This window comes from Meriones unguiculatus, chromosome 14 (genome assembly GCF_030254825.1).
Source record: "Meriones unguiculatus strain TT.TT164.6M chromosome 14, Bangor_MerUng_6.1, whole genome shotgun sequence".
Taxonomy (NCBI): domain Eukaryota; kingdom Metazoa; phylum Chordata; class Mammalia; order Rodentia; family Muridae; genus Meriones; species Meriones unguiculatus.
The window spans coordinates 14,640,726-14,665,883 of record NC_083361.1 but is presented as its reverse complement, the minus strand read 5'-3'; the positions used below and the strand labels follow the sequence as shown (position 1 = coordinate 14,665,883).

The 25,158-nt window shown below is 54.8% G+C and overlaps 2 protein-coding genes across 5 annotated transcripts in view; both read right to left on the bottom strand.

Annotated features, from left to right (window-relative positions):
* The window catches only part of Gsg1l (GSG1 like), a 189,859-nt gene extending 187,866 nt beyond the window's left edge, over window positions 1–1,993 (bottom strand). Inside the window, exon 1 of one of the 2 annotated variants that reach the window (XM_060366862.1) lies at window positions 1,345–1,993. In XM_060366862.1, coding sequence (XP_060222845.1) covers window positions 1,345–1,681 — 337 coding nt within the window. In that variant the 5' untranslated portion in view covers window positions 1,682–1,993. The remainder of the gene's footprint in view (window positions 1–1,344) is intronic. The other variant, XM_060366861.1, reaches the window with a different exon arrangement.
* A 15,790-nt stretch (window positions 1,994–17,783) lies between these two features.
* The window catches only part of Xpo6 (exportin 6), a 96,496-nt gene continuing 89,121 nt past the window's right edge, over window positions 17,784–25,158 (bottom strand). For 2 of the 3 annotated variants that reach the window (XM_060366859.1, XM_060366860.1), the window contains exons 20-24: window positions 24,839–25,010; window positions 23,457–23,618; window positions 21,312–21,410; window positions 20,917–21,147; window positions 17,784–18,460 (exon numbers count right to left, since the gene is read on the bottom strand). In XM_060366859.1, coding sequence (XP_060222842.1) covers window positions 18,359–18,460; window positions 20,917–21,147; window positions 21,312–21,410; window positions 23,457–23,618; window positions 24,839–25,010 — 766 coding nt within the window. In that variant the 3' untranslated portion in view covers window positions 17,784–18,358. Of the gene's footprint in view, window positions 18,461–20,916; window positions 21,148–21,311; window positions 21,424–23,456; window positions 23,619–24,838; window positions 25,011–25,158 lie in introns of those variants that run through there. The other variant, XR_009585449.1, reaches the window with a different exon arrangement.

The following is a 25,158-nucleotide window of genomic DNA, read 5'->3' as shown; positions in this document are numbered from 1 at the left end:
AAGGTGGCCGGTCTCCAGGACAAGGCCGCCCAGATCTCAGGACCGGCTGCCGGCCATGGGAGGAGGACCCACGGCCATCCATTCTCGTTCCTCACGCTGTTATGTCTGAAGGTCTGTGGAGGCCTGAGCCAGGAAGGCGCAAATGCCTATGCTTCTAGGACTGCCGTGTGGGAGCATCAGCTTTTGGAAGCAAGAAGTTTTAGCGAAGGGGCTTTCAGGTTAATTTCTGATTTTCTCTTTTCTTCTTTTTTTTTTTGAACCACAGGTCACAGTGAAATCTCAAGTCCTGTTCAAATATCGTGTGCGTTGGCCAACAGCCAACATGCTCAAAGTCACAGCAAAGTTGGGTTGCCCACCCCCACCTCTCCCAAGTTCCCCCCTCTCCAAGCAGCACAGGGTACCTCCCTTCGGGCCCCTTCAGCCTGAGACCCCACTCAAAACCTCTGTCTCGCATATCACACTGCAAATACTTGTTGGCAATACCCAGAAGTGGGGGGACACACAGCGAAGACCTCGCAAGAGTGACATCTTAAGGGAAAGGGGGACAGTGTGTTAGCGACTAAAGATAGGTCTGGGAGATCTCAGGCTACGCTGAGTGGGAGGCAAGATGGGGCTACCGTGCTTCCAAAGGGGTCCTGCCAGAACGGCGGCCCACCGCGGAGAAGCTGTGGGTCGAGTCCACAGCCGGTACTACCCACCACAGGGCACAGGTCCCTGCCAGGCAGAGGTCCCCTGAGCGTCCCAGCCTTGCTGTGAGCCCTGGCTGCCTGGGTCGGGGGACAGAGGGGTTCACTCTACTTTCTGAGAAGCCAGCCCCGCTCCCCAGTTCTGAAGGAGCCTTGGGCTAAGCCAAGACCTCCTCCCCCAGCCTCAGCGCCCAGAGCTGCCCCTCTTTTCCCCCCGCCTGAGTCCCTTCCCTCACACAACACCACTCCCCGGAGGGCTCCAGGGTACCCTGGCTCGGGGCACTAGGGGTGCGCAGGAGGCTCTCCCTACTCACTGCTTTCCCCAGCCTGTCCTAGAAGGTTCAGCGCGGCTTGGAGATGCGCGCGGCAGAACCCTTGGGTTCCCGGCCCCAGAGATCTGCGATGGGAGGGGTCGCCCGCAGCAAAGGTCCCCCACTGTCACCTCCAGAGCCTAGACCGACGGGTGGGGGCAAGGACGGGCGCGGAGGGAGATGACTTGAGGCCGAAGAGGGACCACACGCCCCGGATCCCACTGCCAGGGTGCGCGCGTGGGAGGGGGGGCGGCAAGGGGATGGAGTGGGGGGGACCCGGACGCGTCACCTCCCGGCCCGGGACCTGTGGGCGCGCGTCCCCCCGGGAGCCTCGCGCCAGCACTCACCCGGGCCACCGAGCTGTTCCTCGCACGAGTACCAGATGCCAGTGTGGAAGCGGCGCAGCTGGAATCGCTCGTCGCCCGCCTCCCAGCTGTAGGGCGCGCCGGCCGGGCTCGCGGCAGCGGCGGCGGCGGCGGCGGCGGGGGCGGCGGTGCCGTTGGCCGTGGCGTTGGCGCCCGAGTTGGGGCAGTTGGCTCCGCCGCCCTGGCCGCAGCCCGGCTTGGGCACCCGCTGCGTGCCCTGGCACCAGTACGTGGTGAGGAAGGCGGTGGTGGCGAAGAGCAGCGCCAGCAGGTTCAAGGCCACGGCCAGGAGCGCTCGGCCGCGGCGGCTCGTCTTCATGCCGCCCGCGCCGCCCCGCAGCTCCGCGCGAAGTTGGCAGCGGCGCCCGCCCGCGTCAGCGCCCGCCCCGGGGCTCGGGGGCCTGCGGTCGGCGGGGACGCTGGCGGCGCTGGTCCATGCCCCCCCACCCCCGGCGGGAGGACGGAGCCGCGGGGAGGACGGGGCCGCGGAGTGGAGCGGACCGGCGCGCCCGGAGCCCGGAGCGCGAGTGCGCCTCGGCGAGCAGCCGCCGCCGGCTCCTGGCAGCGGCCGCGGCGCAGGGATGCGCGCCCCTCCGTGGGGAGACACCTGCAGGCGGCCGGCGACACTGTTCGGCGCCCGCCCGCCCGCCCGCGCGCGGGGATGGGGCGCGCCACGCTGGGCGCGGGCGGGGGACAGAGGCGCGCGGGAGCGCAGAGGGACAAGTGAGGGATCTCAGGCAGGGCGCTCCCCGGGGGAGCCCACGGGGCTGAGGCGACCGCGGGAGGCGGGAGAGGACTTCTCACCCCGGACCCGGAGCCCCGCCGCCTGGGCGACGAGGCAGCTCCTTGCGGGTCCCCACGGGGACGCAGGGGGCAGTGGCTTCAGGCCACGGAGAGCCTCCGCAAAGGCTGCACGACCCACCTGGAGCTTAGGAAGGGCCGGGGATGCTGAGCCACGGCCTTTGACGGGCTTGTCCCCATCGCCTTTGGCGTCTGAGCCCCAGCCCCCTTGGCAGGCTCCCTGTCGCCACCGAGGAGGGCAGAAGGCTTGCCCAGAGGCGGGCGGCCTGCCCGAGGGGCCCAGCATAGGGTATGACAGACAGAGCTTCCCCAAGCGGGGCTGTCCACACCAGAGATCCAGAACAAATAGCATGACCCAAGAGGCCACAGGAAAAGGACAGCAAGTTGTGGTCACCAGGAAGGGCTGGCTGTCCCGCAGGTCCTGCGAGGGCTGAGTGCTGAATAAGGCTGGCGAGGCAGGGACAGTCACGCATGACTTGAAGTTAGGTAACCCAAGACTCGACCAGCTGTGTGCCTCTAAATAAGACCCTTGCTCTCTCTGACCCTCATTTTCTATATCTATAAAAAAAGGGAAGGATGTGCCCCCAGAGACAGAGACAGGGGTGGGAAGGGCATCCGGCACACAGTAGGAGCTCAGTAAGTGCTGACCCGGTTAGGAATATCTGGGCCGAGGGGTTGCCGAAACTCAGACCTTTTTAGCATCTTTCACAAACGAGGATGGCTCATCCGTGATCTCCCCCGTCCCCGCCTCTGCTCCCCGGATGATAAGCTGCACCCTTCCCTCTTCCCACTGCATGGGGCCCAGTGCCTGGATGCCCAGGCTGTGCAACCATTAATTGCACATTGATTGCAGGAGCTAATTTGAATTCTGCCCAAGCCAAGAGTGACTCCAGCCACCCCCAGCTCGCCAGAGTGGCAGGCTTTGCAGAATTCAAGGTTAACGGATTACGAATTGCCTTACTCCTGTGGGTGAGCCCCAACTCGCTGCCAGCTGCTGCCACTCTGCCCCGGAGGCAGGAGAGACTGAAGCATTGTGGGCCGAATCTCTGGTAGGACCTGGTGTGAGGACGGCCAGGGGAGCCCTTCACTCGCTTAGCAGAGCCCCTTTCTGGCCCCGAGCAAGGAGTTTGCAACTATTTGGAAAGGGAGAAGTTCTGGGTTGCAATGGCGCATTCCAACGTCGGGTTAATGGGAACAAACGGACAGGATGAATCTGCTGCCCTCAACAGGCATGAGGCATGTGCCGTCTGAGCCTGTCCACACGTAAATCCAGCCCTGGGCTGGGCACTGACGTGACACTTCTTTGGCCTTGAGACTCTGTGTGGCAGGACATGTTCCTTTCAAGCTGGGAACCCCGTCCTAGGGGATTCGAAGCAAGGGGAGCCCAGAGGGGAAAGTCTCTTAAGTGACACCCAGGGCAAGCGCAGACCACTGGGCTGCCCTGCCTAAGGCACCCAACCTCTCGCTCACTGAGCAGCCGCTGTGTGCTCGGCTTGGGGAAGGAAGAGAGAACATGAGTGACGTTAATAAGCCCGATGCAGACTGCGCAGGTGAAGGGCAAGGAGGGGTAGGCGGAGGTGGGGCTTGGAGGAAGCTGCCTTGGAGCAAAGCCTGGAAGGAGGTGAAGGAGGCTCTCTGCCAGGAAAAGAAAAGTTCCTAGCAGGGGAACCAATGACCAGCACAGAAGCCTGAGGCAGGGGCGGCCCTGGGGCGGGAGGAGGGACCCTGCATAAGGGACAGGAAGGGAACAGGAGAGGGAGACAGGTCGCAAAGGTCTGTGAGGGCACTCTCTGAGTCAGGTGGGGATCTGCAGGGGTCTGGGCAGAATCTAACAACCAGGAGAGGACCTTGCCAGCTGTGAAGTGAACAAAGGGAGGAGGGCAGATGGGCTGGAGGTAGTAATGATACCAGGGGCCCAGAAAGGGTAGGGCAAAGGCCAGGGAAGCTCTGGGCTATTGTATTGGTTTGCTTCCTGTGCCTGCTTGGCTGTTCCACCGGGCTATAGCCTGTCCCTTCTGGGGTGGTTTGAAAGGCAGGCCCAGGAAGATCTGCTCAAGGTGGGGTGGAGCATAGGACAGAAGGACATTTGACAGGCACATCTGCAAGGTCAGGGGCTCACAGAGAAAAATTCAAATGGGGACTTAACTTGTGCTCGCTGAGTCTTCCACCAGAGCTGCGGGCAGCTGAAATGCCTCTCGATGCATCAGCAAGCGCCTTGGATACGACAGATATTCTCATACCAGATAATAGCAGAGCTGTACCCTGTAACCCCAGAAGCTGAGGCAGGAGGATTGTGAGGTCCAGGGAAGCCTGGGCTACATAGTGGAATTCATCTTCCCCAAAAGGGAAAAGACAACAATCATAGCTACCCTGACCTTGGCAACAGACAGGGGTTGGGCTTGGGCTTAAGGAGCTAGGAATTTGCACCCAAGGCCTTGGTACTCACTTCATCCTAGTGCCATAGCCAAGGCCTGCCAACAGCCTTCTGTCCCCAGCCCTCACCTGAGCTGCCCACACCTGCTGCCAGAGGGACGAGCCCCATCTCACCGCAGCTGGCCCTGAAAACACCTCCACTGCCATGACAACACCAAACTCCTTTGTGGTCCCTGACTCTGCACATCCATCAAGCTGTTCCCACTGCCTGGAATGGCCTTGCCATCTCATCCCGCATGTCCTTCAGGATGCTGTCAACCTCCGCCCCTGCTGCCCTGGCAACTGGCTGTCTGTCCCTCTCTGAGGCCCAGTGATAGCAACTTACTCTAAATGGCGATGTTTCTCTTCAGACCCGTTTCCCCGGTGGGCCGGGGGTCCTCCAGATCCCTCATGCTAGCAGTCCAAATCTGGCCAAAACACATGTTTGGTTTGGCTTGGATGAAGCTGGCACCACAGCATGCCAATGTTTCCTCACTGGCCACATTTAAGGATCTAAGATTTGCCATAAAAATACAGGCCTCGGCTCCTCTTATAAGATCAAATTACCTGCCAGCACTGGGCCTGCAACATTAGCCAGCACCCCCAAGGAAAAGCCTGTGCAACTACTGGGCCTCCAGCATTTCAGCCTTTATGGAAACTATCAGGCTATGTGTGCCTTTGAGTGTGAGAATCCAGAACAAAGGCCAGACAGTTGTCTCTCTGTGTTCGTGTGTGTTTGTGTGTGTATACATGTGTATGCATATATTGGAGGTATGTATATGTATTGTGTGTTTATACACGTGTGCATATATATGTGAGGTGGGTGTTGTAATGTATGTGTGTGAGAGAGAGAAAGAGAGAGCTTGCGTGCGCGTTTGTGTGTGTGTGTGTGTGTGTGCAAGTGCTCACACATGTCGAGGGCCAAAGGTCAACCTCCAGTGTTATTCCCTGGGAGATAGCCACCTTGGTTTTTGAATCAGGGGCTCTCACGAGGAGAGGCTTGGGGATTGGGTTGGTCTGGCTGACCCAACCAGGCATCTGTCTCTGCCTCCGGAAGCCTGGATCTACGAGTGTCCCCACCACTCCTGGGTTTGTAAGGATGTCGGGGACCGATCTGAGGCCCTCATGCTTGCGTGGCAAACCTCTTACCATCAGAGCTTTCTTCCCAGCCCCGTCTGCCATGTTCAAACGCTGGATGGCGGCTGCCCTTGGGAAGGGAACCGTGCTGGGACAGGTACAAGGGAGCTTTGGGACTGGTCGGCTCATGAGGGCTCACTGGCTCTGCAGTGGGAACTGTACGTTTGTTTCAGATAAAACAAAATTTACCAGGAAAAAAAAAGTGGCTATTAATAATGAAAGGGGCACCTTTCGGGGAACACGGACATGCTTTGAAGGGACATGTTCCCCGGGGGAATCGGAGTTCAACTCCTCCTTGGAGTCAGCCGCTTCCAGCCCGCTCTCTCCTCAGCTCCCTGATTCCTAAACCTTCGGAACCGAGCCCCGAGCCTCCAGGCTCTCCTAATTATAGCAAGCGATTAGACAGTTGCCAATTACCAGGGAGGTTTTTAAACAATCTCGCAGCGTCTAAGCCGAAAGCCCACTTCATTCCCCCGCTCAAGACGCCGGGCTGGCCACGCTACTTGGGCAGGGTTTCTGGAGGAGGGAGGGGCCCGGAGCTCTTCCGCAATTAAAGCCTTCCCTCCCAGAAGGCAGAACCTCCGGGGAGAAAGGAACTGGCCTCATTAGACAGTGATGGGCCGGAACCCCTCTGCCGCATTGTCGTGCGTGAGGCCCAGGGTAAAATCCAGGCTCGCATACGCATGCGCTGAGCAAGTGCCCTGCTGGCCGTCACACCATTGGCCCCTTGGCCTGTTCCTCAGTGCCCGCACAGCCAGCCCTCCTAGTCCTTCGGGAAGTTTCTCTCGGTCCTTGAGCTACACTAGGGTATCCATGAACAAGACAGGATGGGAAGCCAGGCCTAGCGGGTCATGCCTGTCGCCCCAGTGCTCTGGAGGCAGCTTGGTGGTTGGTTCACTCTGGGCCACACAGCGAGGTGCTGTCTCAAGATACGAAACACAGTAGCGAGGACAAGAAGAAAGACATCCCCCGGCTGCACCTTTACGGGGAAGACTGTAACAAACGAGGCAATGGCTAAGAATCCCGTGGTTGCGGATGTGTTAGGGACAGGGTGGAAGAGGAGAGGAGAGGCAAGAGCAAGTGTGAGGCCTCGCTGATGAGGGACAGCAAACCTGGGACGAGGCGACAAATGTTCCCACTGCAGACGAACAGCTCTGGAGGGCAGTGCTGCCTCCACCGTATCTGGGCCGCACCCGGGTCGCTTCCTGGACCCCCTGCCTCCCTGCCTGCCTCAGTTCCTCATCTGTAGTAAGCCGGGGAAGAGGAGGACAACAGTGTGTGCTATTTGTTCTGTCAGTTTCAACCCTTGGGAGCTCAGTGAGGAAACTGAGGCTGCTGGGTGGCTCTATCTGCCATCTACATGAAGCCCTTGGCAGAAGGAAGCATGGAGCATGGGTCTGTGACAAACATTTGGCACCAACTATATATCAGGCACCTCGGCCAAAGGACTGTTATAGAAGCTTTATGGAGTTATCCTCACGTCTCCAGCAAGCTCACATTTCAACTGGGGAAACTGAGGCTCAAGAAGGCCCAAAACAAGGGTCAGAGCCCAGGACCCTGGGTTCCTCTGACCTTCCACAGCCTACCTCTGCTTCAGATGGGGTAAAGCATTCAGGTTGAAAACATCACCACTGAAAATAAGCCTTGGGGAGGCTGGCTCGGTCCCCCATTTTCTCAGTCCTTATAGCTGGTCTGTCTCACCCTAGTCGGGACTAGGACAGCCAGGACTGCTGGAGGGAAAGACGGTTTGCAGTAGCTCTGCTGCCTCTAGTGCCTTTCCAGCTGGTTTCCCCTCATTTAGCCCCCGAAGGCTCTTGTTTGCGTCCCTCTGCTGCCCTCTAGGGGCCGAGAGCAGAACTTCCAGCCTTGCTCATCTGAGCTGAGTCAAGTTCCCCTCTGCACCCATCCTGCCAGGGATTGGGACCGGAGGCCTCCAACGTGGTGGCGGCGTGCACACGCCTCGTGCCATGAACGCTGTAGAAAGCAAATTCAAAAAGCCAAAAGTGTGCAAAGAAGGGACTGTGCGGCAGCTCGTCCTACCCCCCCCCCCCCGCCCCGTGACCTTTCGGCTTTCAAGTAATCAGTCTGAACTTTGTTGCTGACAGCACTTCAACTGTGTACACCCTGCTTTGCTCCATTTCTTTATCGTACGCGCGCATGTGTGCGCATGCATGGGCCACAGCGTGCCTGTGGAGCTCGGAGGACCACTGCGTGAGTCCCAACAGCTCTGCAGGGCGGCGGCTCCTGCATTCCTATTCCAAAGACACAAACCCGAGGCTGAGAAGAGAGCGCAAGGTCACTAGCAGAACCAGGATTCAGCCCTGGAACCAGGATTCAGCCCTGGAACCAGGATTCAGCCCTGGAACCAGGATTCAGCCCTGGAACCAGGATTCAGCCCTGGATGTGTGACTCCCGTCACAGTGGCCTGGGAAGCCTGGACGCGGTAGCCATCCGTACTAATAAGGGTTTTCACGCTCATCACTGTGGTAACGTCACGGTAGGAGGAGGGTGAGGTGGCTGGTCACGTTGCGTCCATGGTGGCGATGGGTGGCAGGCACAGCCAGCGGATAACGCCCCTGCCTCAGCCCTTAGCCAGTGTGGCACTGCCCTCTTCACCATGAACTCTCAGCCTCCACTGTGAGCGGGTCCACTTCCCTGACTCTCGGATGAGGTAGACATCCTTCTTGAGGACACAGGGATGTCTGCTGACTGTAGGAAGACATCTACGAGGCCTCTCGCAGTCAGCCAGGGAGAACTGGCTAAATAAGCCCGAGGGACTGGCAGAATAATTGGCTGCAGGGGTTGGGAGGCCACTTCTCATGGAGTAATTTGGGAGCAGAGGTTGATGGTCCTGGTTATTTCCCTGTGCCCAGCCCTCAGCCCCCTCCCCACGACCCAACTTGGCATGACCCCTAGTGGCTTCAGGTTTCAGCTCAGCAGGGGTCAGGAAGATGGGAAAAGATCAACAGGAGGCCTCTCCCCAGCTGACCCCAACATGTCCATATCTGTCCATGTTCTCTTGATATCACAAACACCAGAGGCAGATAATTTATAAAGTAAAGGCATTTATTTCAGCCGGGCGGTAATGGTGCACACCTTTAATGCCAGCGCATGAGAGGTGGGCAAATCTGTGAGTTTGAGGCCAGCCTGGTCTATAGAACTAGCACAGGGCTACACAGAGAAACCCTGTCTCAAAAACAAAAACAAAACAAAACAAAAATGTTTATTTTGTTAACAGTCTGGAGGGGTTGGCTTCTGCTCTGGTGAGGGTCAGGCGGCGAAGAAAGGGAAGCTGAGGTGTAAGAGACCCAGAGGAGCAGCCGCTGGCTCTATAACCACCTGACTCTGCTCCGCTTTCCTGAGGAAACCGTCTGGGGATGATTCAGTCTGACAGCTCCGTTGTTGAGTGAGCTCTGCTCTTGCAGAGGGCCTGAGATTCAGTTTCCAGTGAACTGTCTGCCTGTACCAGCCCCAAATGTCACACACTCATTTCCAAGGGAACCCCTCAACCCTGAAACAATCCCAAGACTTCAAGAAACCTACCACCCGTGGAATTTCAGAAAGCAGCCCACTTCCCTCACATGCCCCGGAGCCTGAAGGGCTGACAATCAGGCAGTCTGACTTACCTCCCACTCTGAAGTTTCTGGACCTGGTGAAACCAGGCCCTCTCTCCTCCCTATTCTTGACTACAAAAAATAAAAAATAAAAAGGTGATTTTTCTGCTGGGTATGTTTTGTACCCAGGCTACTGAGCCACGGGTGTCTGAGGACACCAACCTCTCAGACCAATAAAAGTCTGACCTCAGCATTTTAAAGCTGAACTGAGTCTGTCTGTTCGTTCATTTCCTTCACTTATTTCCCACAACCATGGCAGCCCTGCGAATGGGCTGGCCCCGCCCTGTATAAGCAAAAAGGAGGCAGGAAACACGGGGTATTTCTGAACTGAGGTCACCCCAGTCAGCAGAAATAAGTGGCACGCTCTAGGCCTGATGGTTGGCTTCTGCCCCTGGGAAGAAATCCCAAAACGCAGGTACAAAATCTACAACTGCTGGGGAATTAACTTACCTGGTTTTTCACAGAAGTGAGGTGCTCTCGGACTCTGTCTAGACATCAGCTGCTCAACAACAACAAAAAGCTAAATACACCCCTCGTGCGGTTGTGCCCCAGCTTGGAGGGAGGAGTCCCCTTTACCCTCAGCAGCAGTCTCCAGAGAGAGGGGGTCGGTCCAAAACCTCACGCATAACAAAGACTGGGAGGGACGCTCCCCGGTCTTTAGTGTCATTTCTGTCCTTTCATTCTCTGGCTCCACGAACAGGACCTGGTGTGATCAGGCAGCTGTTGTGATTATTGACATCACACTCCCCTCCCACACCTTTCTCCTAGACTGTTGGTAATTTCTCTTCCTCAGGAGCCCCAGCAAATGGTCCCAGAAGTCACCCTGTGAACTGCCCCTCAACTGGACAAAATCTCCTTGTGATGGTTTAAATGAGAACGGCCCCCGCAGGCTCATATATTTGGATGCTTGGTTTCCCCTTAGGAAGGATTAGGAGGTGTGGCCTTATTGGAGTAGGTGTGGCCTCCTGAAGGAGGTGTGTCACGGGGTGGGCTTGTAGCCCTTGCCAGTCACACTTTCGGGCCTGTGGCTCAGAATGTAAGCTCTCACCAGTTGCTCCTGCACATGCCTGCCTGCCTGCCACCATACTCCCCACCGTGACGGTCCCAGACCGTCCCTTTGGAACTGTAAGCAAACCCCTGCTAAATGTGTTCTCATGGTGTCTCCTCACAGCAACAGGAAAGGAACGAGGCCACCGCACCTGAGCTGCGCATGGCATCAGTTGACCCTAAATGTCGGGGCCAAGGCTGAGAGAGGGAGGGCTGTGTGGCAAACTTTGCATGAGTCCACAGGCAGGCTGGGTGGGCCTTCTCTCACCTGGTTTAGTCCTGGGCTGCGTCCTCTGCTGGCACAGCGGATCTCCAGGGCCGGTTGAACTCAGGCAGGTGTTGCTGGCTGCCAGACAGGGTCCCCACCAACTCCCTCCAGGCCACTAGGGCAGTCACTATGCTGGGGATGACTGTTAGAACCAGAGTGAGTTCTTGGGACCAGAGGCAATTTCAGCACTGGGGGAGTGGATGAGATTCCATTCCCCAAGTGCTAAATTGAGCCATAAAAGTTTTATGACAGCATCAGAAAAACAAGGCGTCTCATTAAGAGCAGATCCCTCAGCACGGGGCTAGCTAAACCAAACAGGAGAGGTGCCGGGCTTTGCAAGGCTGTTCTGCCTTCTATGTCCAGTCCCAGTGCTTCCCAGTGTCGAGGATGCGGGCTGGGCCGGTGGCAGCCACACCTCTCTTTTAAATATCTTATTTATTTCAGTATTTATTTATTTATGTCTTTAAATATAGAAGTGCTCTGTCTGCATGTACACCTGCAGGCCAGAAGGATTCATCAGATCCCTTTATAGATGATTGGGAGCCACCACGTGGTTGCTGGGAACTGAACTCAGGTCCTCCAGAAGAACAGCCGGTATTCCTAACCTCTGAGCCATCTCTCCAGCACCAACCACACCTCTTTTACAAGGCCTCTTCACAGAAAGCAAGGGTGATCCTAGGCAAGCAAGGGTGATCATGTTTTTGTCAGATATGGGAGTGTCTCCAGCAGCTGGTAATTGGCCATGAAGAAGGTCCCACATAGCTGTGTGTCCCTCCAGGAATGCCACCTTCCCATCCCTGTGACTTGAGACCACAATGGTAGCCAGTCCTTCTTGCTGACGAGTCCAGCCAGGTCTACCACATCGGCTGGTGAGGCTAGATCAGAGCGGATGCGGCCACGTGTAACAGCTGGTGAGTGAATGCAACGCAATCCCACCACATCCTACTGTCTTACTCTGCTCACTTCTATTCCTGGCCAAGCCCCATGTCCTTGGAGCTTACCGCCACCATCAACCCCCACCCCCACCCCTTGTAAAGTCAGCCACTGTGCTCCCAGTCCCCTCACACCATAGCTCCTTACCCCAGGATGTACCCTCACTGAGCCTTCAACTTCACACATCCAGTTCCCTGCGGGAAGTGGCCACAGCCACGATCCCCTTTTGCACTAAGACCTCCTCTGTTACTCTGGCACACACACTAACCAGCACTGAAGACCTGGAATTGGCCTCCCTGGTGACCGCTCAGGCCAAAACACAGGCCCTGATCTCAGGTGAAGCATCTGCCCCATAAGGGCTCAGCCAGGCAGTCTGTTTTAATTCATCCTGGGTCTTCAGGCAAGCCACACAAGTGTTCTACCAACCGAGCTTCATCCTCTCTTTGGAGGATGCTTGTCACTGGACCAGGGACAAACTGCATGATCTAGGATGACCTCATCTCCAGGCTCCCTTAAAACAAGATCAAACATGCATTCTGGGAAGGAGACCTATTAGAGGGAAGGAGCTAGCATTCAATTCAACTCTACAAGAACTTCCTGTCTAGAAGAGCTCCCTTTGGATCTTAAATGTCTCTTCCCCAGCCTGTGGTCCCACGGGGAAGTGATATCTAGCAGAGGAAGTCCGGTCAGTAGGTGTACATCCTGGAGGGGACATTGGGACCTCATCCTCATCCTGTCTATTTTTGCTCTTCCCAGCCAACACGAGGCAAACCGCTGTCACCACATGCTTCTGCCATAATAGTCTGTGCTGCCACAGACCAAGGCATCAGGGCCAAGTGACCAAGAATTGAAACTGAAACCGTGAGCCAAAATGAACTTCTCTTCCTTTTAAGTCGATCGTCTCAGGTCTCACTTCAACAGAGCCGACAGACATACTCTACCGGAAAGTAAGTAAGAAGCAGGTGAGGAGCGGACAGGAGCTGTGAGCCAGGAAGGCGGGCAGAGAAAGATGGAGAGAGGAGGCAGCGGCGTGGGGAGCAGGTGGAACCCCGAGTGAATGTGCACACGAGCACAACCCTGTGAAGGATCACTACGCCTCACACCCACGAGCACAGCAAAGCCTTCCCCTGATCCAAGTATGGGATGCTGAGGGTGTGCAGAGAGTACCCCCTGCAGGCAGTATCCTCCTCCAGGAGGGCTGCCCGACTACGGAGACTCCCTGTCAAGATTAGCTAACCCCCGTAAGTTTCTCCGGCAGCTGCTGGTGTGTCTCCATCTGAGCACATGGATCCCCAGACCGATCTGTATGTGTCTGCCATCTCTTCATTCTCCATTGCCCAACCAGGTTAAGCCAAAAGTTGTGCAGGTTGAGGCACAGAGGCTGTCTGCATAGCCATGAGCTCAGGCCTCAAGGAAGAGGGGGGGCATGGAGGTGCGCCAAGGCAGCCAGGAAAGGCCCTGCAGCAAGGAGGGCACAGTAAACATCGAAGCCCAAGTGGAGGAGCATGGTGTGGGGGCTTTCAAGGGAGCAGGGGAGTCTGCATTCAGGCTCTTACTGGTTAGAGAGCTGCTGCCTCTCTTCCGCAGTCCTTTTGTTTTCCAGGTGTATGGGTGTTTTGTCTACATGTCTGCACCACATGTGTGCCTTGTGCTGGAGGCGGCCAGAAGAGGGCGACAGATCCCCTGGACTGGAGTTTCACACACTGTGGGTGCTGGGAATCAAACCTGGGTCCTCTGGAAGAGCAGCCAGTAGTCTTAATTGTTAAGCCGTCTCTCCAGCCCTTCCTCTGAAGCATTACGAAACAAGGACCAACTCACAGGGACCCACTGGGTACATAACGCTCCCAATTGGATCAGGCTCGCAATTGGAGTGCCTGATCCTCACACGGCACCGAGGCTGGAGGAAGCGAGTGACCACAGGAGGCCTCTGGGAGTATGCTGTCCCTCCTGTGCTCTCTTCCTGTTGGTAACGGGGTGAAGACCATGTTTCCCTTGTCATTACTTTCTCATGGAGCCAACTGAGGAAGGACTGAGCCCTCTGAACCTGCTTTGAGCTGGTGTCAGGCGTAACAGAAAGGCAGCTGCCACAGAAGAGAGAACCTAACATCTGTACGCAAGGCTGGAGGACCTCCTGGTGGCTCGTCCTGAGAGAAGCCCAGGAAGTGTCTTCAGAGGCTGGGGACATGCACATTACATCTCCACTTCAAGCCCTCTGCGCGTAGAGAAGACAGGGTTGGGAGTGGGCCTCAGGCCGCTCTAGGCACTAGCAATGGAGAATGCTCTCGTCCAGTCTCCTGTGGAGGGGGAGTGGCAGTTCTGCTGACCTCCCAGGTGGGACCTGAAGGTCCCTGGCTGTGCTTTATTGCCTCTGTGACCCTGGAGGTCAAATCCAGGGCTAGCGTATTCTATCACTGATCTACACCCTCAACTCCGTTGTCTCTGAATGTTGTTGAAGAATCAAGGATGATTCCCTATGCAGTCACCCAGTAGGTGATCAGTGTCCCTTGCCACTCCTCAGGGACCCAGGCCACTCCCCTCACCCCACAGTCACGGGGAGCAGTCCTCCTCCTGTCAGGTCAGCTGCACCTGGCTGTGGAGCCGAGAATACGCCCAGGCAGTGGTCTCTGGGCTACTGCCCCTGCACAGGAAACTATCTTCTCCCAAGTGCCAAGTCTGGTGGATGTCGAGGGACTTAGTGGGAGGCAAGAGCCCTGGGATTCAGCCTGAGGCAGGCTTCTCTCAGGGCCAGACACCCCACTCAGGCCAACTCCAGCCTTTCCAGACCAAGTATCTGCTGGGAATGTGGCTCCATTGGTAAAGCGCTTGCCTCGCATGCACTGAATCAACCAGGGGTGTTGATGTGCGCTCAGAGTCCCAGCACTTGGGAAGTGGAGGCTGGGGGATCAGAGGTTCAAGGTCGCCCTCAGAGTTTGAAGATAGTTTAGGATATAACAGACCCCAACTCAAAAAAGCAAAACACCAACCGCATTAAGGCAACAACAAAAAGGATCAAGAGTCTCCTGGATCTTGTGGGCACCTTGACTGACGCAGGGCCACCAAAGCTAGACCACTGTCTTGTGGGTCATACGGCCCCGAGCTTGTAGCAAAGGCAGCCGCGGTTTACAGGACTGGTGCCCTGAGCAATGGTGGCAGCCAGTAAATACACCTGCCGCGTCACTCAATCATCCTGACTGCACGTTACACTTGATAACTGGGCCTAAGTGACCTGCCTGAGGTCACCAAGGCTGGGGTGGTCCTTACTTGGTGCCCACAGCTGGGTGGAGCATCATTTGGAATATCCTGGCTATCACTCCTGCTCTGAATGGCTTGGAGATGCAGTGGAGCAGTGGTACCACGCTTCCCCCAGCTCAGGGCCTGGAATACAATTGCATCTACGTTTAAACCCACATCTACTGGAGGCTGACCTATGAGCTGGCCTCCTGTGTGTGCCCCCTAGCTCCCAAGAGCCTCAGCATCTCCAGAGGGAGGGGCCTGGGAGTGAGAGAGATGACAGATACGGTCCCAGGAAGCTCTGCCCGCTGCCTGTGCTGGGACCCCCCTAGCTCGTGCAGTGCTCCAGCTGTGGAATCCTGGGACCCAGACGTCTTCACGTGGCCATTAGTGAGCACGTGTCACATTGGCTGCCCACCCTATCGTAACAGGCTTGTACTGGGTATGTGGCTCAACGGCGGGGTATTTAGTGTGATCCCTCCTTCCTGAGGCCTGAGGACCATGGATGCCCATGCCCAAGCTTAGTTCTTGATCTAGTACAGGACAGTGTCAGGAAATAAGAGGAGAGCGAGTGAGTGCCGCCCTTATGATTTGGACCGCTGGTTGAAGGAGGAAATGCAAGCTCGGGCTCCCACCGCTGATTTGAAAAGGGAAACCCATCAACTGCACAAGACAACTAGGGAGCGAACACTGTGCCAAGTCCTCTCCTAAGGACAGTCTGCCCGGGGCCACTTGCAAACCATTCTCCCAGCCACCGAAGAAAGCTGCAGAAGCTAACCTGAAGCCCTGCACCTGACAGGGTGTGGCCCAGTAAAAACAGATAAAATCTAGTATGGCCCAAATGAAGCCCAGAGGAGCTCCCCACTCTTCCTTCAGCCAGGCCTACCCTGGAACTCCCGCCAGAGTAGCCCTGCATGGGACACTCAGCTGGCATAAGGGCCCCTCGGCCTCCTCAATCACCAAAGGTGACGTCTGTGAATCCCTGGTGAGAGCATCTCGGGGTCTCGTTGGACTGAGGAGGGTCCTGGCTTCCCCAGTGGGGATGAGGAAACAGACCTGTGCTAGCCCAGCACACAGATCAAGGGTTCAGAATGACTCAAGCTTAGCTAGAGGCCCGTGGGGCCTTGGGCACATCACTCCCCTTCCTAAGCTTCTGCTCCCTCCTCCGTAAGCACTCTGCTCCATAAGCAGGGACTTCTTGGAAGCTAGCATCTGCAAGAAGCAGAGCCCTGGGCTGGACCCCTGGGTGAGGGGTGTGGAGCCTTTGGAATCCGTAACAGAAGACCCACGAGAGATGCTGCACACAACTGGCCTCACGAAGCCCATCACGTCTGTCCTTCAGAGGGTGGAAGCAAGGTCACCGTGCCTCTCAGAGTTCAGAAAACCACCCCTCACAGTGCACAAGAACTCAAGCAGGGGAGGCCGTGTGAGGAGGCCGCAGCCTTGTGGGCATGAGACTACAGCACCCCAAGCTCCAAGGATGAAAACAGCATCCAGCTTTGACCTCGGAGGACAATCAGGAGAGCTGCACACAGTAGCAGGTCGGAGACCAGACCCCAAATGATTTGCCCCAGTTGGAAGGACACCTGTGGCCAGGATAGGAAGTTAGAAGAATCATTTTCTTGTTCCTTCTTCGGGAACAGAAGAGAATGCTTGGTGTGCATTTGTGTCAAGGGCCACTGGAGAGCGGGTATGGTGGCACACAAATGTAAGCCCAGCACTCGGAAGGCTGAGGCAGGAGGATCCCTGAGTCCACCTCCCTTTATCTGCAAACATATTTCCATACTGAGGGCAGGAGAAATAAAAAGGAGGCTTATTTTTTAAAAACAAAATTTTACCCATTTCCAAAATGCCTGCCTGGATAGGGCCTGCACTCCCGGATGAGCCATTTACATCACTGATTTTCTAGCTCTCACTCTACCTGAATGACCCTCCCATGGGCGGCCGCAGCTGATTTTTTGGAGCTAGCTTTCCCAGGTCCATCAACAACCCCCTCCCCAAGTCCAAGGCCCCAGTCAATTAATTAACATGGCTTAAGGGCCATTCCAAGTGCTGGGAGGCAAGAAGAGAGGAAGAGGCCTCAAGCAGGCACTCCTTCAGCCAAGTGCCTCCCCGAGGAGCTCGGGAAGGTGAGGCAGCTGTGCCAAGGACATTTCATTATGCTGAGGATTAGTTAGACGGCTCCTCCACTGCCTCCTGTGGGGAAGGCTCCATTTGGGTTAAGTCTGAAAAACCTTCATGCACTCAACAGTTTGGGGCCCTGGCTCCAGACCAAGCATCAGGCTGGAGCATAGGCATTCCCGTCTACAAGTTCTCCTGTTAGTAAGAATAACCCGGCACCAGTGACCCGCGAGGTCACAGTACTGGGACCCAGCAGTGCAGCCACAGTCAGACTCAGTGGGCAAACCACGAGGGCACAGCACACCGCACTGCCCGCCACTGCCTGCCCGCATGCTTACAATGGAGAGGAACGCAGGCAGGGCTCACCGCCTGTTCTGGATGATGCAGAGCCAGTTAAGGGATCGTGTCTCACTTGATAGACACGTCTGAACATACAATGCTGTCTGTCCTCCCGCCCAGTGCTCCGCTGCCCATACGACCACACCCTCCTGGGACCCCAGGTGAAGCTTGTTCCCTAGGGACGGCTCTGCGGAGGGGGTCCACTTCCCAGAAGGAAGGAAACAGCCCATGCTCAGCACATGGGGGTACAGGACTGGGAGGAACGGTTATGCTCCTGGCACCAAGACAGGTTTGGATGCCTGCCTGCCTCCAGCACAGGGTCACGGTCAGAGACAGCATGTTTCCTTAGGTATGTGAGGGAGAGGTTATCCATGTCCACTGCAGATGGGCATCCTCTCACTGCTCTCCCAAGACGTAGCACGGGCCTCAGCGCCACAGAGCTTCCACTGATGGCTCCGCGTGACGGCTGGATACCGGCTTGACGGAGGCTCAGGTGGAAAGATGCCCCATAACTAGTGTTTATATAACAACAACTTAAGCATTTTATTCATTAAGCTTCTTATTATCACAATGGAATGATGAGAAAACAAGAACAAAAACCGCGAGTCTTCGCGAATCTCTGACAAAGAGCAGAGACTTCAAGGCAATTGGAGGGGCAGGAGGCTCGACAGAAACAGTTCTGATGTCGAACTTCTCCTGGGCTGGCTGGCCAGAAGGGGTGGGGTGGTGGAATGGTGAGAAGGTGGCACTGTCATAAGCGGTCCTTGGCGATTCTGACTCAGGACTGATATACACATGATCTGCATGGACCACGCCGTGGGATCTCTGGGTACCTCCCTGGCATCCGGCCACATGGCCCTCTGCCTGCTCCAAATGTGTGCAAACTCTACCAGTACCAAATGGACCCCAAAGCCCGCTGTACTGGTGGCAGCAGGAGAGGGCAGAGGCAGGCCACTTGCTCCAGGTATGGCCATCCAGAGAGTGGCCAAGGCTTGTCACAGACTTCTGTGGCACAGGTGCAGGTGGTGGAGGTGGCGGTGGCAGCAGGCACATCCCTGGGGCAGTGAGCAGCCAGGAAGGCAAGCAGGCACTCCTAGAGCTTCACGGTGCCAGGGGGCAGGCTGTCGTTGCAGAGTCGGTAGTAACGCAGGTCATTTACCAGCCTGTGCACATTCTGGGTGAATGAAGGTAGGTCCTAAAAGGCAAGGCAAAGTTGAAGCCTGGCTCTCGAAGGTCCACCAGAACCTAACAGCCTAGGCTGCCCAACCCACCAAACTCATCAGCTGACCTGTGCTTTTGGCTCTAGGCAAACATTTAATAAGATTCCAAGTCTCAGACAAGGCATACAGTTGGGTGGGGAGTGGAGGGAGGACATGCAGAAATTCTTTTTCAGTGCTCCAAGGGCCTGCTGTAAGAGATTCAGAACTGTACCACAGCCTGCAATGCTGGGTCTTTGCAGGTTCGACAGGAGAGAAGGGAAGAGCTACAGCATTAGCCTGGCTGCCCCTCTCCTTCCAAGGCCAGTCACTGAAGACTCACATCTTAGAGTCCTTCCACATGAGCTCTAGAAGCCCCTACAGTTAAATGACATCTGAGCTGAAGAGTACACACTCTGACCATACAGCTGCCCTGCGGGGAGCAGCAGCAACTGGGAAAGCACCCTGATGATGAAGCTGGGGTCCCTCACAGCCAGAACCTTAAACATCATGTTTCACTGTTTCCCACATTGCTTGGTGTGAGACAACTGAGCACCTGCAGGTCGGAATGTGAAGAGTGGCAACAATATACACACTCTGTCACAGACATTAACTGACACCATCCCCTGGCTACCAAGGTGATCCCTGTGCAAAACTCAGCCACACCAAACAGCTGGTGCTACTTCTGCCTCTCCCACCTTCTTCCTCTTCTGGAATTCAGCGCAAATCTGCCAAAGACACCCTCTGTCTGCCTTCCTGGCCTGCTCAGCACCTGTGTTGAACTCTCCAAGTGCCCCAGATCAATCGTGGAGCCTGCTCTCCGCTCTCCAGCCAGAACACTAAGATCCTGTTGTACTGTCAGATGCCCTTCTAAGCCATCTACAAAATGGAGTGGAGAGCTGCTCTTTAGAAGGTAGCTGGAAAAGCAGGAAGTACCCGGAACAGCACGGCCCCAAAATACACCATGTAGCCTGTCTCCCACAAAAGCCTCCATGGCAGCAAAACCTGGTGTCTGGTAGCAAGGTGAATGAACAGATTGCCACACAGAAAGTGTGAGTCACTTCATCCTTTACAACAGAACAGGGCCTGGCAGTGTTCTCCTTTAATCCCAGCACCCAAGAAGCAGAGGCAGAAGGATATCTATGAGTTTAAGCCAGCCTGGTCTCTACAATAAGTTTCAGGCCAAACTAAGACCCTATGTAGAGAGGGGGAACAAGAGGGTGGGCAGCACTTACATCAGAGGCAGAGGGAGGAAGGTTACAAATCAAGTCCAGCAAAAACTACAAAGTGACCTCATCTTGAAGAATCAAACCAAACCAAGCCAAAAACTGACCAAGCAGCACCTTTCCAGTCAGCAGCTCCCAAACACCAAACCAGAACTCCCACGGTGGAGCCAAACACGTCTCTCCATTTTCAATATGCATCCTAGGAGTGATCAGCTTTGGAACCCTTGCATTAACCAAGAAGTTGACCATTACTGATGCCACTGCAAAACAACCATGAGACATTAGGAGGTGGTCTCTAGAAAACCAAGGAAAAACAACTCAAGTGGCTGAAAGAGAACAAGACCAACTCCCAAAGAAAAGACAATTCTAAGACACACACACACACACACACACACACACACACACAAAACAAAAACAAAAAAACCATGACAAATGAGGGGCAGAATGGCCAGAAACCTGAGCTTAACTGGCTGCTCGAGCATGGAAGCAAACAAAGAGCACCAAGACAGCAAAGGAAGAAGCATCATCTCAATTTCCCACAAGACGGGACAAGAGGAGCAATGCTTGTTCCAAAGAAGTTTCCAAGAGAACTCTCTTTTGCAAAGTTCCAAAGAAGGCCTAATGCACAAAGACCAGGAAGGGCTGTCGCCAGACAACACAGAAAGAGAGCAGATACACAACTTGACAGCATGGGGCAGCAATGGTTCCATGTGCAGCCCAGGTGACCGCCCCCTGCAGTACCAGTGACTCAGAGGGTGAAACACTACGAGGCTCCTCTGGGGAGTGTGAGCTGTGTCAGGGCTGGGGTATGAAGAGCTCCAGGAGAGTCCAGGACAGCCAAGCAACAGCACCACCTCAGGGACCAAAGCTGTACCAATCTGTTAGCCTGCCTGAGAGTCAGTGCAGAGGGGCAGCATGGAATCTTCTACATCATTAAGAGTGCTAGCCCCAGAGGCAGCAGAGATGTATGTTGAGGGGGTGGGGTATGGGTCAAACAGTCAATGTGGCCTGCTGAGGCCAGGACCTGGGGCCTCAGTGCTCAGACAGAGAACGTGTGAGCAACAGAAGCCAAGAGAAAAAGTGTACCCTCCATACCCAACCACAGATATCGCTGACAACCTACCAGTGGGTATAACCACGCCCAGACCCAGGTGGGACCCTCGCTACACGGACAGCAGGCTCAAGAGCTCACACATGCCATCTCCCGTGGCCTGGCCTTTCCTTCTCACCCGATCCATCTTGAAATTCCGCCCCAGAACATTTTTTTGATTGGCATCCACACCATCACAGCTAGTCAGGAACTCGGGAAGAAAGGCTGCAAAGAAGCCATCGAAGTCGACAGAAGCCATGTTGTAAATGGCAATGCCAATCTCCTCTTGTAGAAGGTCGTGAGACTTATGAAGCAGAACCTGGAGCAGCACATTCACAAACTGGAACAGCATGGTGGTCCGGAAGATCTTCTGCAAGCAGAGAAGCAGAAGCTGGGCCAGGAGGCTCACTCAGACCCCTTGGGCCGCCCCAGGTTCAGTGTTCCACAAAGTACTTCCCAGGCAGACACAGAGATGTGGGCGTGGCCCACAACTCCTGGATAAGGAGGAATCTTTCCAGGAAGAAGGGCACTTACTTTGTGGTACAGTTTCTGTTTGGTGTTCAGAGTCTCCAAGTAGAAGAGATTTTGTTTGAACAGGTGGATGTCAGGCTGGAGAAAGGACTGTCCAAAAGCCTGGGGAGGAAGACTATTATTTAATGAGCAGCATTTAAGCTCCCTGAGACCCAACCCTGCCAGGGCCTGGACCTTATGCCCGAATCAATGCTCTGAAGCTCCTCACTGGGTGGCTTCAATTCTACCCATTAGGGCAGACTTCTGCACTGTATCTCTGATGTCTTAGCATGGACCTCACTTCTGGTCTCATTTACACCTTTTTAAAGAAAACTCTAGAACATGGTTCCCAACCTGTGGGTCACGACCTCCACAGGGGTTGCATATCAGATATTTATCTTACTGTTCTGAACAGTAGCAAAATTATAGTTATGAAGCAGCAATGAAAATAACTTGATGGTTGGGATCACCACAACACAAAGAACTATATTAAAGGGTTGCAGCATTAGGAAGGTTGAGTATTGCTGCTTCAGAATCACTTCAAGAAACCCATCTTTTACGCAAGACACCCACACTAGTCAAATCCCTGAGCACTCTGAGCAGACAGCACAGGCTGCCTGCTTACCTACGTGACCCCTGCAGGGACTCTCCTGATCTTTAGTGCCCATCCCTCACAGGCCACAAGTCCTCAGAGGTTCCTTCTCAATCACCTCATCTGCTTTGGGGTTGAGCAACACCACATTTGTAAACTGCTTTGAAGTAAACTGTCTAGGAGTGAAAGCCACTAGTTCAGGAGCAAATTGAAACACATACCCCCAACACAAAATTCCCTGCTCCGATACAAAGTGATCACAGAGACAGAGGAGGCTGGCAGCCTACAGGAATCCTCCCTATATTAAGTGGCTACCCTATCCCAGGGCTGCTTGGCTATGCAAGGAATCTTGCCATTGCTGCCGTAGTAGTGATATCTACCCTTAAAGTCACGGTTACTGAAGCTAGAGTGAAAATCCGAGCTTTGGCACTGTAGGACTTGGATCAACACAGAGCGCCATCGCCACTAAGATGTGTGACATCTTCCTTCCCCTGAAATGCCCCACCTCACAGTAACTGTCACGGCCCTCTCCCCGTGCTGGCAACCACAACTCAGTCTCCACCCCTCCACTTTTGTCTTCTCTACCTCATCTGACGGGTGATGGGGTAGAGCAGCCTTTGGCTCTTCTGGCTTTCCTAGCACAGCACATGTTCGTCTCCGCTGTTGGAGCATGTTCTTTATTTCTAGGTAGAGGCTCCTGTGCCAGCGGGTTCACTCTTTCACAGCTAGTGAATACTCGGATGGTTTCCCGTCAGGGGCAATCATGAAAACAGCCACAGGTGTTTGTGTACAGGTTGTGTGAACATATGCTGTCATTTACCCTAGACTGCTAGATCATAAGCTCAGCCATTTGTATGTGTGTGTGTATGTATGTATGTATGTATGAAACTCTTTCAAAGTGACTTTTCTAAGCCCCAAGTGAGAGATCAGATCTGTCAAAGAAGTCTACAAACATGGACAAAGTTTAGAAGGGAGGCAATGGGGGGGTGGGGGGGAAGGCAAACACTAGACTATACCAAGCCCAAGCCCTGACCAGGGCAGCACAGTAGGAGCCAGAATGCCCTTTCCAAATACAGACTGCAGGGACTGCAGGGCTTTCCAGAGATTCCTAGCTGATTAGTATCCTGTGAGGAAGAACCAGGTAGCTCCCAGGCAGGTGGTGGACCACCCCCCTCCCTTCCCTTCTCTCCCCCCTCCCAGAAGTCAGACTGTGTCTTCCTCTGCAGACCACATGAACTGGAACTACACACCTCACCACACCCAGCACATGCTCCTCCTTACACTGACGGGAATGGACACTGAACACACATGTACTTGGCATGCATAGTCTCATTTATCTCACAATATATCTGTGAAGCCAGTAGTACTGACCCCACTTTACAGATGAAGAGATTGAGCCCCAAGAAACTAACTTGTAGATACCAAAGGTAGAGCTCAGTGTCAGCCCCACACTTGCTGCAGGGCCACATGCCTGAAGAACCCACGGGCCAAGGGCCAAGAATGCAGGTGGCACCCAGAGCAAGGCCCACATGCTCTCGGGGCACACTGCAGCATCAGAGGCAAGCACTCCACCTTACCTGCATAATGGCACTGAACTGAGGCTCATTCTCCATCTGCTCCTCAGCGACTCCCCTCTGCACACTGGCTAGGACAGTGGACTTGAAGAAGTACCGCCAGTTGTGATGGAGCGTCCGAAAGAGAAGCTCAAAGAGCTCGGCCTTCACGTCAGGAGATGGGCGCTGCAGAGACATCCACACAACACTGCATCCTCCCTTCACGCAGTCTGGGGGCCTCTTGGCCAGTGTAGGCCGCCACAGAGGCCCAAGGGGCCAGATAGTAAGTAGCCAGTTTTCACATTGCACCCACCCTCTGCCACTTGCCGTGCAATGAGCCCTTGGGGGGGCAGCTCACCGGGAGTGCTTGAAGGGACAGGCCTACCCCGGCTACAAAAGAATGAGTGCCAGGAGGCTCTTACTAATGAATCACAGTTTTAAGCACCAGGAAGAAGGGCCACGGGGTGGAAAGATAATGAAAATGTGGACTTTCTATTCAGAAAATAATCTTCCAGGTTGTGTCATTCCCTCTCCCATCATGGAAATGGTGTCCACGCTAACCTACTAGCTTTAAGCAACCTGAGAGGCTAATGACAAAAAGACGCCCTAAGAGCAGCACTGAGAAGCAAGTCTGAAGAGCACTTAGGAGTCTGAGAAATTTAAAGGCCTCCCAGTGGAGGCCACATGCTATGCTAATTGCTGCCTGGGTGCGGCTCCTTTTCCTACAGCCAGTATCAGGATTCTGAGCTGGGGGGTGGGGGTGGAGGAGTGACTGAGGCACGATTTCCTAACTGAAGCCCAAATGTCTAAGTCAGCAGAGAGCACACAAGCCATATTATTCCCAACACTGCTGTAGAAATCTGTGAGTGTCGGCTGCACAGCCATATGTGTCTCAGGACCCAGGGCCCTAGACTTGACTATGGGGACAGATACAAGATCAGCTCTCATTTCCCCAAACATATCCAAGCTGCGCCTGTCCCTTCTTTCTCCCAGACCACTAAAATTCTATCTGAATTGTCACCAAGAACTTGCCTTAACAAGACTACCAAGTAGAAAGCATTCTTTCTTGGGGGATGGGGAAGGAATGCCCAAAAACTATTTATTTACAGAAGAGGGAGAGTTAGAGGTCCATACTGGAATAACAGTATGCACTAACTGCCGAGCCATCTCTCTAGCCACGAGTTATGAGCATTAAAAAGCCCTAAGTATCCAGAAACATTTATTCTTTTTATTAAGTATTTATTTATTATGTATGTGTGTACATGAGGTGTCCATTTCTAGGGGGAGGAGGGACCAAAAAAACTATTTACAAGAGTACTAAAAGAACTCACAAATGAGATTTATAACACAAGACATCTTCTCTCCCAGTGAGGAGGCCCCACAGGGCCCTCTCGGGCCCCACCTACCTCAGCAATGATGGGGTACACTTGCTCCATGCAGAGCGCAATGATGCTGGGGAGAAAGGGCTTGAACACCTGTCCAGGCTCCTGCACCACCACCTGTAGGATCTTCAAGAACTTCTCCACCACTCGGCAGCCAGTGCTACCTTCGTGGAGGATGCTCTCAGCCAACTGTTCTCTGCAGGCAAGAAAAAGGCACAGAACTCACAACTGAATCTTGATGAACCCGCACGACAAGCAATGCTAAATAGCAGGTGAGGGAAAGCAGCAGAAAGGCCTGCATTTTGCAGCCAGACTTGTCCCTTGACTCTGAAGGTCTGGGCAGT